This window comes from Mastigoproctus giganteus, chromosome 10 (genome assembly GCF_048544385.1).
Source record: "Mastigoproctus giganteus isolate SK-2022 chromosome 10, ASM4854438v1, whole genome shotgun sequence".
In the NCBI taxonomy this organism is placed as follows: domain Eukaryota; kingdom Metazoa; phylum Arthropoda; class Arachnida; order Uropygi; family Thelyphonidae; genus Mastigoproctus; species Mastigoproctus giganteus.
Window position 1 is genome coordinate 220892551 of NC_143584.1, and position 15342 is coordinate 220907892.

The following is a 15342-nucleotide window of genomic DNA, read 5'->3' on the forward strand; positions in this document are numbered from 1 at the left end:
TTAGCCACCCTGCCAACTTTTGTATCATTAGCAAACTTAGATATTAAATTTGATGTGTCTTCATCAATAAATATCAAAAACAATAAGGGGCACAGCACTGAATGCTGACAGACTCTCCACTAATAACATTAGTCCAAGAAGAGCAGTGCCTATTTATAACCACCCTCTCTTCTGCCACTAATGATGACACATTGTTCAATTCATACTGCAATCTTTCATGTGGATCAGTGTCAAAATCCCAGTTGGAATCTAAATATACGATGTCAAAATTACTTCTTTACATCCATTTCCTTTAACATATTCCAACATAATAGCTAATCAGATTGACCATACAAGATTTTCTCTTCACAAATCCATGCTGTGATTTCTGTATAACTGCATTCCTATCAAAGATAATCCTGCAATCCTTTTTTAACTACTGACTACTCCATTATTTTCCTAGGAACTGAAGTCAAGCTTACAGGTCTGTAATTTCTCACTTTACCCTTTGATTCCATGCCACTCCCTTTGTGAATAGCATTAGCATTAGTTGAGGCACATGATGCAAGAAAGCAAGCTTATATAGCATCAGCCAAAAAAAAAAAAAAAAAAACCATTTCACCCATCCAGTCACTCCAAATGTTTGTCTAGTTCAGCCTTAAATTTATTTAAGCTATCAACTTCCACAACAGATGGAACTCTGTTCCAGCAATCAACTACCCGCTGGCTAAAGGCAAACTTCCACACATCTATTCTACAACTGTCTTTCCTTAATTTGAATCTATGCCCCCTCAGGTTCTTAATCTGAGCAAGCGGAAGTATCCCGACAGCATTGAGCCTGCTCAAACCATTCAAGGCCTTATAATACACTGATCAGGTCACCTCACAGGTGCCTAGTCTCTAGATGCTGCAACTTGCAGAACTTAAGCCTTTCTTCATAAGTGCACCCCTTTGTTCCTCTCACCAATCTTGTTGCCATTCTCTGTACTTGTTCTAGCAGCTCTACATCCTTCATAAAATGAGGCCTCAAGATGTGGCCTGACCATTGCCTTATACAAAGGGATAATCACCTCCTTGTCTCTGCTAGCAAAATTCCTATATATCATTGACAAAACTACATGACCTGCTCTGGCAGCCCATCTGAACTACTCAGAGAACTTCATATCTGACTGCACAATTACCCCCAGGTCTTTTTCATTCTCCACCTCCCTGAGTGTAGTACCACACAGTTGGCACATTTCTCTTGGGTTACTGCTATCCATATGGAGTACTTTGCATTTGTCAATGTTAAACTTCAGTTGCCACTTCTACGTTGCCCATCAGCCTAACTTTTCTAGATCCTGTTGCAGTAGCATACTGTCTTTACTGTCATTAACAATCCTGCCAACCTTTGTATCATCTTCAAACTTAGACATCAAGCTTGATTTACCTTTATCGATATCATAGATAAATACACAAAACAACAATGGGTCCAACGCCGAACCCTGGAGGGGGGACTCGGCTAATAACATTAGTCCACGTAGAGTAGTGTCCATTTAGGAGAAGCATATGCAAATCTGTAATCTATAGGAACCTGTCCTAAATCCAAAGATGCTCTCATAATTATGGCTAAAGGTTTGTTTACCTCTCTTCTTGCTTCTTTTAATATAATTGGATGTACTCCACCAGCTGAGTAATTTACTTACTTTTAGCTTCAGAAATTTCTCTTCCATTTTCTTCTCAGTTATTACAAAATCATTTACAACTTGGTATGTAAGTTATAACTTATATACATACAAGAAATATATCAATAGTTTCATCATTCAAATCTAGTGGGCCAATATGTTCCATCCTTTTCAATCTAGCATTAACATAAGCAAAGAATTCTTTGCTACTTTTCTTTGCATTATTAGTTAATGATTTCTCATTATCTGCCTTAAGTTTGCCCAGATAATGACCTGATTATAGACTAGTTTGTAATTGAGATAGGTTTCTATGCTCTCTGATAATCTAATCATCCCATGCATTTTAATTCTCTGCCATTAATCTCATTTGTTTATTCTGACATCCATTAAGGATTAGGCCTAAATACTGAACAGTATCACTTAGTTTGTATAAAAAGCTTAGCCGCTTCTATGATTACTTCTCTGTATGCTTTCTATTTAGAATTTGCAGTTGGTAACATTATCAGTTGGTTCTACTGAAAAGAATTTAAAAACCGTCTAAGGCCATTGTAGACATCTCTATGAAAGCAAGATCCCTTCCTATTACCCTTGATAGCAGTAACATCTTTAAGTAAATTCCACATCAATATATATAAGATCACAGCCACCTAGTGATTCCTTTATCCGAAGATTCCTAATGTATGAAGAGTCACTGCTCATAATCAAATCAAGTATAGTGCTTTTCCTTGTTGCTTCTCGAACATGCTGCTGTAGAAAAGTCATCCAGTTAACCAATAAAATTTCTGAAACTGTGTGAGTGACTAACCCATAAGTTCCATTCAATATCTGGAAAGTTAAAATTCCCCAATATAAGACATTCTGGTTTGCTAGCCCACTCTATTTCTAATTGTTCATTATATTCATCACAATCATTTGGCCTATAACATACTTCTACTCTCATTTTTGTTTTTACAGTGCTTATGTCACACCAAATTGACTCACCATTGCACTGACCAACCACATCAACTGGGAGCACTGTCTCTGATTCAATGTGCATGTTACCCAAGAACATTACCACTCCCTCCACCACCATTGTCCTGTCTGTCCTTTCTGTTCGCAGTGTACTGACCATATTCAAATTCTGCATCCCTCATTACAGTGTCTGGAGACTAGGCACCTGCCAGGTGATCTGATAGAGGTGTATAAAAGCCTTGAATGGTTTGAGCAGGCTCAATGCTGATGGGACTCTTCCTCTTGCTCAGAATAATCACCTGAGAGGGCATAAATTCAAATTGAGGAAAGACAGATGTAGGATAGATGTGCAGAAGTTTGCCTTTAGCCAGCGGGTAGTTGGTTGGTGGAACAGACTTCCATCCTTTGTTGTGGAAGTTGATAGCCTAAATAAATTTAAGGCTCAGCTGGACAGGTATTTCGAACAAACAGAGGGGTGAAAACGAAGTTTTTTTTTTTTTTTTTTGGCTGATGCTGCATAAGCTCGCTTTCTTGCATCATATGCCTCTACTAATGCTAATGTCTGAGTGGTACCATGTTTCAGTATCCTTACAATGTTCACATTTGATGACTTAACCAATACTTTAAATCCATAGAATCTGTTTACTGTACTCTTAGCATCAGTGTATATGCAATATATAAATCATTTACAAACACATCTTCCACTTTACAGTAATTGTCACATTATTGAAATCAATCAGAGTGTCACTGTGGTTCCCAAATCATGTCACTTACACTGTCACTATATTTTGCACCATGCTTGTATTTACACTGTCATAAACTTCATTTCTTATGTCCTTGAGAGTACTAAATTTATGCCAATGATTCGTATTAACCTTTTCCCTTCTGAGTTTTTTGTAAAAATATAAAAAAATGTAGTTTCAAACTGGTATATTCTGGGAGTAGTAGGTCAAAGTGTTAAATCTGAACAAAATTTTAAACTTCCAAGACATAGTTTAACATGTTTTTCCATAACTCGGTCAGTATGCTCCAACAGGCGGGGGGGGGGGGGGGGAGACCCAAACTCCTCACTAGATGATATCGTAACCCAAATTAGCTACATGCTCCATCAAGTGGATTTTGTGTCAGAGGGCTGAGGAGCTTCTGAGTTTGTGAAACAGTGTTACTGATTTCCACTTTCAACAACAGATTGTAAAAGGTACCTTACTACTGGCAACTTTATATCAAAAACATTTTAGTTAACAGAAAATTCTGCATGAACAAGATTTATAGTCTAGAGTCTGATGGTACACTTTATTGGTTTACTGTCCATATTCAGATAAATGTATGCAAATGGTAATACCTTTATTGTGCACCTCCCTTTTCATCTTGTCCTCTCCTCACTAGATGATATCGTAACCCAAATTAGCTACATGCTCCATCAAGTGGATTTTGTGTCAGAGGGCTGAGGAGCTTCTGAGTTTGTGAAACAGTGTTACTGATTTCCACTTTCAACAACAGATTGTAAAAGGTACCTTACTACTGGCAACTTTATATCAAAAACATTTTAGTTAACAGAAAATTCTGCATGAACAAGATTTATAGTCTAGAGTCTGATGGTACACTTTATTGGTTTACTGTCCATATTCAGATAAATGTATGCAAATGGTAATACCTTTATTGTGCACCTCCCTTTTCATCTTGTCCTCTCCTTGTCCCACCTACATCTCTGTATCAACGCAAGTACTGTAATTAAAAAAAATTGCCTTTTTTCAAGGTGTGTAATCTAGTGGAATTTTGTCTTTTCTCCTCTGGCCCCTTAAAAGTATCAAAGTCTCATATAGAAATATCTAAACTGCCACTAAATTTTTAACTTTCCATTCCTGACAGAGTTAAAGTTTCCTAAGATGACTTTCGGGTGCAGTACAAAATGTATAGCACTTGAAATGCTTAAATAAACTTTAAACCTACCTAAAATATGACTTCATCTAAAGGCTGAAGGTCACTCATTTGTTAGATTTATAACATCATTTGAAACCATTAATACAGTGGTTTTCAACCGGGGTGCCGCAACAACATTCCAGGGGTGCCACGTAATTTAGGTTTAAGTTACTTAAACTTATTATTTTTTAATTTTGTGGTGATCTATAATTGATGTTCACTTAGTGCCTCTATATAAAGAATAAAATTATATACTGTATATATATAATTTGTATTATGAAATGTAAATTTTTATAATTATATTATTATAATAAATAACATATATTTTTTTAATATTATGTATATATATACACACACACAGAGAATCAGATCTAACAGGCAGAAAATTGAGTAGGGGTGCCACAATATAAAATAAATTACTTAGGGATGCCGTTATTAAAAAAATGTTGAAAACCACTGCATTAATATTTCAAATTAGATTAAATATCAATGAATCAATTTGAGATTAAAGCATAATCATACCTTTTTAAAGAAAAAATGATTAGCCAAATGATTAAGCACCATAGGATTTGTAGATTCAATGCTATATGCTTTAGATAACATCTCTACTCCATTTTTAATGCTTTCTGGTGTTTTCTGATTTAATTCCAAAACTGCTAACCCTACTAAGGCACCCACACATCTTGGATCTAAATGTAGGGCTCGTTCAAAAGCCAACCTATGAAATGAGAAGGGAAAAAAAAAATAAAAAAATTGTTTCCACATAAACATTTCACTTCTGGTATACAAATAAATTTAAAAAGTTTAATAAAAAGTACCCTTTTCGAGATAATTTCATCTCGAAATGAGTTAGAGAAAGAATAATTTTTATTTCTTAAAACAGATCAACATGGCAAGTTCAATTTAAAATTACTGTAACAAAATATTTTATGAATTCATTTAATAATCAATCAGTAAGTTGGTATGAAAATGAATACAAAAGGTTATCCCTAAAACACAGCAAGTGGAAATACATTAAAAACTGCACTCAAAAAGAACCTCTTGTAACAACTAAACTGCATTTAAAACAAGAAATCTAAAAGTCTGAGGGGAAATAAATGCTATTAGCTTAAATTCATTGAGCAGAATTAGCAAATGAAATAAAATTTGGATCAACTTTGCAGAATTACTGATTAAACAATCTTTTAGTTGGTCAATTCATTCACTTTTTAAGTTAATTTGGAATTTTATTGTACAAGTAATGGGCATAGCCTTATTCTGTACATACAACTAGAAACTAGTTTGCTATTTAGAGCATCAATCTCATATTTTGGAGGCACTTCACCATGAGTTGCCTTGGTATTGCACTAATCTAAATAAAAGAGCACTGTTCCAATGGAGAAGTATATTGCTATTTATTTAAAGTGTATGCACAATTACCAATAACATGGTTTTGACCTTTCTGGGGTATAATCACTGGGAAATAGGCACTGCAAAGGTCTGAACAACCTTGATGAAATATATCCATGAAATGTGAAATGTAGGGTTTTGACATGGTGAAATAACTGGAATATTTTGGCATCATTTCATGGTATAAAAGAGTACTGGAGATGAATATAACAATAACACAAGTTATTTTATAAATGTAATGTATTACTGCTGTACTTACATATCATGTATATTATATATCACTACAGCACTGCATCCCAGTACTACCACAATAGTGTAGTACTGGAGCACAATGCTATAGTTTTAATTTAATTTTTTAACTAAAATTATGCCTTGGATTACAGAACCAAAACATATGGCTCAGGAAAATTGAGGATACTTTAGCTCAGGGAAATTGTTTAAAATTTTCCTATGAATCACGGTCTTTTGCTTGCACTGCATGAAATGTATGCAGAGTTTAATGCAGCTTAGTCAGCACAATACATTGCTTCCTGCAATCATTATCATTTGAAGAGGTCTAGGTTTGAATGAATTTCAATGACTGGAGGAATTTACAACTTCAATCAATGCTGCAGAAAGCCAGTGTCAAGTGGAAAGAGTAAGATCATGAGTTTTTCATGGTTTTTCAGCACACAGAATATGCAAATTGGCCTGAATATGCAAATACACTACACAATAATGGATATAACTGAATGTTGCCCAGCAGTGGTGGTGCTGCTGCCCAAATTGTAGAAAAATATGGTGGCAGATCATCTGAGAGGTGCCAAACTTTCTTTTTAATTTCTGGAAAATATTTTGAATTTTTTAAAATTCTGCTTAAACAATGCCAGTATTTTTCATCTTTTCTTAATGGAGTGCAGTATTGCTGTATGTACTTTTTCAGTTTTAATGAAATAAATTTAATTTTAAAACATTACATTTTACACCTTTTATTTCAAAAAAACAAAAAAAAAATTAATTCTGATGAAAATTACATAAAACATTTTCCAGTTTGGCTGTTAATAGGTGCGTGAAATTACAAACAGATGCACGCACATATATTTGTGTATATGATTTTGCTAATCATATATACAAACACACTGGTGTTCAAAACTTAAGGACCAACATTATTTCTAAAGTTTACAACCACAAAATCTTTACTTAAGGTACTCTTTACAGATGAGAGTAGATTAAGTCTCAGCAGCGATTCTGGACGTCAGCTAATCTAGCAAGAGGTTGGCACACAGTATCGCCCCACAAACATCACTGAAAGCGATCGATATGGCAGTCGAGGTGTTCTTGTCTGGGGAAGCATTATCTTGGATGGACCTACACAACTCCAGATACTGGAAGGTTGTACACGATACTGAAGTAATCCTTCCCCATATGCATCTGTTCCGAGGTGCCATTGCCCCCAAGTTCATGTTTATAGATGAAGACGCCACACCCTATCGCACTGCAGTTGTTGATATACTTTTGCAAAGTGAGGACATTGTTCACATGGATTGGCCTGCCCATTTCCTACGATCTAAATCCCATCAAACACATATGGGATACTCTGGGGAGATACCTAATGGCACATCCACACCCACCAGAAAATGTTCACCAGTTGAAGATGGTGCCGACAGAGTAATGGATGTTACTGCAAGAACTTATCAACAAAATTGTTCTAAGTATGGACAGGCAGTGCAAAGCCAGCATCGACATTAGGGGTGGCCATATCTCCTACTGAGGACCACCTCTTCCCTTCATTCTATCTTTGGCAGTGATGCACCTGTATCATGGCAGCCAGTGCTATGTTGCCATTTTTGAATAAAGTCCCTCTGTACCGTTGTTTCTGTTGTTGTGTCGGTGTTGTTTCCTTCATCATTTCTGTACCTCACGAGGTTCCTTTGGTATGCTTTTCCCATATCCAGGCCACTCCTATGAGAAGCTACAGGTGAAAATCTGACTGGTCCTTAAATTCTGTACCCCAGTGTAGTATTAAAAAAACATTATATATATTCAATACTATTAGTTATTTCCATTTCAGATTTATTTCAAATTTGGTGCTTTTCACAGCAAGCAAAATCTGAATCTATGTGTCTGCTTCCCACAAAATAGGGACTGTCTGGAAAGGATATGGGGTTTCATTTTCCCATCTTTACTATGCAAAAACAATAAAACTTTCAAGAACAACTAGGGTAAGACTGTAGATATTTACTGAACTAGTTGAAGAAGAAAAACAAATAACATGAAGCTATAAACAAAGACAGCATCAGCACTATTCTTTAAGCAAAATTAGTAAAAAGCTACACAGTTGCAAAGACAGGCAGTCACCTCACATGTTCTCACACAAAATTTCTGTGCAAAAACCATAAAAAAAATCACTTCAGAAACAACTGCAGCAAAAGTTTGACTATATTTAGGAAAGTGGAAAAAAATTTAAGATTTTTAATCATTAATTAAGAGGAATGTTATTTTCTGTCGGATGACCTGCCACTACTGCCAGGTTAAATAAAACGCCACTCTGCATGACATATAATGCTGAATGTACAGGCGGGCCTCGATTAACGCAATTAATTCGTCCCGCAAGCACATTGCGCAAAACGGAAACACGTTAATCGAATATCATAACCAATAGGAAAAATTATAATTGGTTCTTGAGGTCAATTCTGGAATGTCCATAAAGAATTTTAAAAATATCTTTTAAATAATTTTTTAACTGTATATAATGTAAAAGATAATGAAAATAATTATGGAATTAAATGTTTATTGCATAAAACAGCGGTTCCCAAACTGTGCGCCGCGGAATATTTTAAATTTTCGAGGGAAACATAGCGATACTCGACATCTGTCGGACACCGCGTGAACTACTAGCTCGAGGTAGTTCACAGTTTCAGCATTTCTTATTAAGTTGTTTGGACCTAACTACTAAACAAAACTGTTAGGTATTTCTTTTGGTCTGGGTGTGCCTTGAAAAATTTACTGAGACATTAAAGGCACTGTGAACCGAGAAACTTTGGGAACCTCTGACACAAAATACACAATGAAGAAATTACTGTTGCAGAAATATTTGAACAGTGGTGACTTTCTCTTTTCATCAATCAATTTCCGATAGCCGACAACAATCTTCTCTGGGCCCTGGCGAAATAAATATCACAGAGAACATCAAACCTTTTGTTTGAGGTTCTATGCGATACGAAAGATTTCATCTAATTCTTTTACTGTTATCTCCTTCGTGGTAACATTTTCATCTGGCTCATTTAAAAATTTGAATTTTTAAATGCAAGTCTGCATTGACTTTATTAGCAGGAGACAAACACGTCTTCTTCCAATGGTTGATGGAACACACCGAGGCAGGCAGCAGGCAAACGTCTGTTTATTGACCGTATGACTCGCGGTAAGCTTAACGCGAGATTCAAATCTTTTTCAACTATTGCATAAAAAAAAAAGATCGCGTTAACTGGAAATTTGCATTGTGTAAAGTGAAAAGTGGTATCATTTTTCAAATAGTGTTAACTGAATATCGCGTTAATCGAACTCGCGTTATGCGAGGCCTAGCTGTATTACATAGTTGATTCCACTCCTGAAATATGTACAAGTAAGGTGGAATAGAAGAGAATGTAAAAGTAGATTAAATAATAAAATAAATACACTTATACACTTATTTTATTGTTGTTTGTTTAGTGATTTATTTTTATTTTATTAATAAAACTTATTTTATTAATATTTACATGCAGGCAACATAAAACAATGCTTTATGTTACCTGCATGTGAAAGAATGCCCTCCAACTCCTCTATGGATATGACTGAAGAACTAGTACCATTAAAATAACTTGAATTTGTAGTTGGGCATAAAAGTGTAAAGAGACAACAGCCAACTGCTTCACTGATCTGACAAAATTATGGAAAGATCAAGATCTGCCCCTAAAGATGAAACTAAGAATCATTGATTTGTTAATTTTTCCAGTTGTCACTTATGGATGTTAAGGATGGAAAAGAGCTGACAGGAAGAAAATTGTGGGATTTTAAATGTGGTGTTACAGGAGAATACTGAATATTTCTTACTTCGATCGAAGAACAAATGAGTGGGTATTGAATAAAATTGGCAGGCCTAAAATTCTTCTTCATAGCATCAACAAAAGAAAACAAGTTTTTTTTGTCATATAGTAAGAAGGGAGAACTTTCTGTTGAAGAATATAAGGGAAGGAAAAATCGAGGGGAAGAGGTGCAACTAGTTGGAAGGATGGGATCAGTGAACTTCTGGGCATGACACTTTGCAATGCCACTCGTAGAGCACATGATCAATGCAGTTGGAGAAAGCCTTTTTAAATAAAAACATCCTCAAATATAAAACTATTAAGGTAAAAGCATTATAGTATAATTAAAGCATAATTTGTAATAATACTCAGTACTTGAACGGTACTCATATTGGCATATCTGCATTTTAAGACAAATTCACACTCAATCTACCTTCAAATCCAGTCTCTGAAAATTCAGTATTAAGTGAGGGATTAGCTGCAAAATCATCCCTGAACAGATTCCACATGGAGAATTATATGGAATCTATGCTCATACAAGGTTTTATAACCATACAAACAGAAAATCAATTTAAAAAAAAAATCAATTTCAGTTGTAGTGAATAATGAAAGATGTCCAACTAAAAGTAGGACACTAAAAGTAACTAAAAGAATGTCAAAGATGTGTTCTTGCCAAAGATGTGGATTTTTTTTTTCCAAACCAAAATTTGGGGAAAAATTCTCTCCTTTTCAATAATCATTCTTTGTTTCAATGACTGAATAATCTTTAAATCAGTCACATTCAAAGATAATTCACTTCTCAATATACATTTAATAGTATCACAATATAATAGCGTAGCTTAATTTAATTTATTATGATACTCACCTTTTTATAATCTGCATTGATGTTGGAATAAATTGGATGATAATTTTAAATTTAAGTTAGCATGAATGAGTTAGGATTTAAAAACAGAATTAAAATGTGCGCAAGGAAGTAGAAGTGCATGTCTTCATCTTTGGTTGTCAATGTTGAAATTTGAAACGATTTAAGTTATACGGTTGGAAACAGAAGGCCAAAAGCTATAACAAGTGGCTTTCATTTTACACGTCTTCAGTTGGCAATGGTAGAATGAGAGTAAACGCGTGTATTTAAGAAGACTAAGTTCCCGTGATACTCCTGGATACACGTGGGAATCTCAGGTGCATGAGATTCCAGACCGGTGATATGTTATAGGGTAGTTTGGAATTTAATACTTGAAGAGTGGAATGGCGGCGAAACCATTCTATAACTAGGGCTTCATATTGGAAAATTTTAAAGCTGGATTTTAATTTGATAATAGGAATGGCCGAATCTACTAAGGGGGTGTGGTTGTGGGATTGAACATGTGTTGCTAATTCGGTATTGGACTGTCCCGTCCTAAAGCTATTGTAGTGGTAGTACGCACATGTGTTTGATGTTTTGGTAGAACCGTATTTTGTGGTGGTGCTACCAATGTAGCAAGCATTACAGTTATCTTGACATTTTATTAAGTAGATGATATTATTCATGTCATTAATGTGGTAATTTTGTGTATCTTTATATGAGTTGAATAATGAACCTAGTTTATTGTAAGATGAGAATGTAAGGGTGATATCAGTACTTTTGAATAAACGGTGGAATTGGTTGGCAAAATTACTATGGTAAGGGAGGATAATATGTGGATTATTATTGGACATGCATTTGGGTGGGTTGTTGATATTATTTTGGACTGTGATAATAGTTTGTTTGATTAATTGAATAGGATATTTCCTAGATATGAATTTACTTGTAAGATATTGTAGTTCATTATTAAAGTCATTATTTAGGTTCATTATTAATGTGTGGAACTGTATTTTATAGCATTGTAAATTTTATTATAAAGGACTGCTTTTTTTGTGTTGAGGGGGTGATGTGATTCAAAGTGTAAGTATTTGGCTGTGTGAGTATTTTTTCTGAAAATTCTTTTTCCTAGTTTTGTATCGCTTCTGTATATAGTGAGGTTTAGGAAATTAATTTGTCCCTTTTCTTTCAATTCCAGGGTATATTTTAATCTATTATGCATGGAATTAAATTTAATGAAAAGATCATTTATTGTGGATTTGTGCCCTATTAAGAGGATATCGATATCGTCAGTGTATCGTATAAATAATTTAATACAAAGGGTACTAGGAAAGTTTTGCAATATGACGCAACAATGAATCACAGGAAGCTGCTTGTTGCTGCATGTTGAGACATGTTCATACGTGCATAGTAGCCGCCACGCCAAGTCAATGAGCTCAGTTATTCATTAGTAGTGAGAGTGTAAAGTGCTTGCGATGGCATCGTGGTCACGAAATGAGATAAGGACAGTTTTGCGGTATAATTTCGTGCGTGGTTTAACCATAGACCAGTGCTTAGAAGAAATGACTCTTGCACTAGATGATGATTGTCCACATCGTACAACGATATTCAGGTGGTATAGAGAATTCCAAAGGGGAAATTTCACTCTGGAGGATTCTGAGAGGCCAGGAAGGCCACGAACGTCAGTTACGGAGGAAAACGTTACTGCTGTGAGGAAAATGCTTGACGAAAACAGGCGAGTGACCTACCAACAGATAGAGGATACTTTGGGCCTAAATGCACCAGCAATTCGTTCGATTCTGCAAGATAATTTGCACGTGAAGAAACTTTGTTCTCTCTGGGTGCCGCATCAACTGACTGAAGAGCAGATGACACGACGTGTGACTTGGTGCCGGGAGATGTTAAAAAAGTTTGATAAGGGACAATCTCGGTATGTGAACAACATCGTGACAGGTGACGAGACTTGGCTGTACTATTACGATCTGCCGACCAAGGCTCAAAACAAAGTTTGGGTCTTTGATGATGACGACACACCCGTAATTGTCAGAAAATCCCGATCTGTAAAGAAGAAAATGATAGCTGTATTTTTCAAATCGAGTGGAATTGTGGAACGTGTCGTTTTGGACACGCAGAAGACAGTCACAGCTAAGTGGTATACTGAACAATGCCTGCCTAAAGTCATTGGATCTATGAAGAACCTGCAGCCAAAGTCAAGAATGGACACCTGGTACCCCCATCACGATAATGCTCCAGCTGACCGCGCCAAAGCCTGCACTGAATATTTGACCACGACAGGACTGAAACTTCTCGAGCACCCTCCCTACAGTCCAGACCTTGCTCCCTGCGACTTTGCACTGTTCCCGCATGTGAAAATGAAGCTAAAAGGGAGGCGGTTTTCCAGTGATGAGGACCTTCTACGGGCTTGGGACAACGAGTGTGCTTTATTCCCTAGTGAAACTTGGCAGAACTGGTTTAAAGATTGGTTTCGGAGGATGGAGAGGTGTATTGAATGTAGAGGAAATTACTTTGAAAAAATTAAATAAACAAAGCTGTATTGCAAAACTTTCCTAGTACCCTTTGTATCTGGGGGGTATGGTTGTAATATATGATTTTCTACGGAGGCTAGGTAAATTTCAGATAGGGGGCTGAGATCCCTAATCCCATTAGGGATTGTGGGATGTTCAATCCCACAACCACACCCCCTTAGTAGATTCAGCCATTCCTATTATCAAATTAAAATCCAGCTTTAAAATTTTCCAATATGAAGCCCTAGTTATAGAATGGTTTCGCCGCCATTCCACTCTTCAAGTATTAAATTCCAAACTACCCTATACCATAGCACCGGTCTGGAATCTCATGCACCTGAGATTCCCACGTATATCCAGGAGCATCACGGGAACTTAGTCTTCTTAAATACACGCATTTACTCTCATTCTACCATTGCCAACTGAAGACGTGTAAAACGAAAGCCACTTGTAATGGCTATTGGCCTTCTGTTTCCAACCGTATAACTTAAATCGTTTCAAATTTCAACATTGACAATCAAGGACGAATACGTGCACTTCTACTTCCTTGTGCACATTTTAATTCTGTTTTTAAATCCTAACTCATTCATGCTAACTTAAATTTAAAATTATCATCCAATTTATTCCAACATCAATGCAGATTATAAAAAGGTGAGTATCATAATAAATTAAATTAAGCTACGCTATTATATTGTGTAAGTTATAAATGGTACTTTAAGAGATGTACAATTTTCGAATTGACATTTAATAGTATCATTAACTAATGGAAAGAAAGGGGAAAAAATCTCAGAAATAATGATTTAACAATGAAAGTTACAACAAAAAATTTAAATGATTTGCAAACTAAAATGGGAGAAATCTGATAATCTTTCACTGCAAAACTTAAAACTCTTTCAATCTAAATATTGTTTTGTAAGACATTTTCTAATCAAATTTAATACACAAATTCTAAATGATTCTAAAATACAACAGAATATCTAAAACTTTCAAAAATACTGTGAAGTTGTAAAAGTTATATGAAAGTATACCTTGCTTTATCATGCTTTCCTAGTTTATAAAAGCAATGTCCCATTCCAAGTCTTACTTCAGCTGGGCATTTAGGATTTGTACGCATAGCTTTTTTATAAAATGCAAGGGCCCCTCTGTAATCTTTCTTATTAAATGATATACACGCTTTTCCCAGCAAAGATGGAATGTTGTTAGGTGACTGTAATGAAATTAGACAAACTAATTAGAAAACAATTCAATAAAGTTTTTTATTATAAAATTAGAAGTTATTTTCCAAAGAGCTTTTAAAAATATTATTTTTAATTCAATGTAGTGTGGTGCATAATACATAATTATAATTCCAGCATACATAACTCATTGCATACATTCGAGGCAGTGTTGGGTGGGTCAGAACATAACTAGTTTGGGGAGAGGGGGATACACAAACTAAAGTTTAATAGCAGCTTTAAGGAGACAAAACTGATTTTTTCCAGTGCTTTTATTGGAACATGCAATAGCCAGGAAAGGTTTAGAGAGGATCACAAAATCTGCTGAGGGTTCTCATGCAACAAACAAATACACAGACTGCATTAGAGATATAAGAATAAATATTTGTATGCCTGTTTTTAATGAGTAAATGTTCTAAAATAAAATTACCATGTGCCTGTTTTCACTAAGAGTTTCACACAAGCACACAGTAAATTTGATGAATAAGAAGTATTGGTTAATTCTCAAATGCAAATATTACAGGAATAACACACACATGTTGCCACTCAGACAAGGGATGCAGAATTTGAATATGGTGAGTATAATGTGTACAGAAAGGACATGTATGTATGTATCTATGTCATGGTTGTTTCTGAGAAGGTTTCGCATTTGTCATGTTTCTTTGTGATATGTAAAAGCATAACCAGTCGTGTTGTATAGCATAGCATTATGTTGAAGTGTCATTTGACTGGCAACTTATCAATTAGGGAGCAACAACCACTTGAAAAGCAAGCCCCCCAGTTCTTGTCCTTGCCATGAGGCAGGCTGCTATTACTAGCTCT

The 15342-nt window shown here is 35.4% G+C and overlaps 1 protein-coding gene across 1 annotated transcript in view; it reads right to left on the reverse strand.

The window, feature by feature from the left end:
- Nucleotides 1–15342, reverse strand: part of LOC150079949 (RNA polymerase-associated protein CTR9 homolog) — a 243782-nt gene that overhangs the window by 176068 nt on the left and 52372 nt on the right. Inside the window, exons 5-6 of the mRNA XM_090383623.1 lie at nucleotides 14335–14513; nucleotides 5037–5232 (exon numbers count right to left, since the gene is read on the reverse strand). Coding sequence (XP_090239749.1) covers nucleotides 5037–5232; nucleotides 14335–14513 — 375 coding nt within the window. The remainder of the gene's footprint in view (nucleotides 1–5036; nucleotides 5233–14334; nucleotides 14514–15342) is intronic.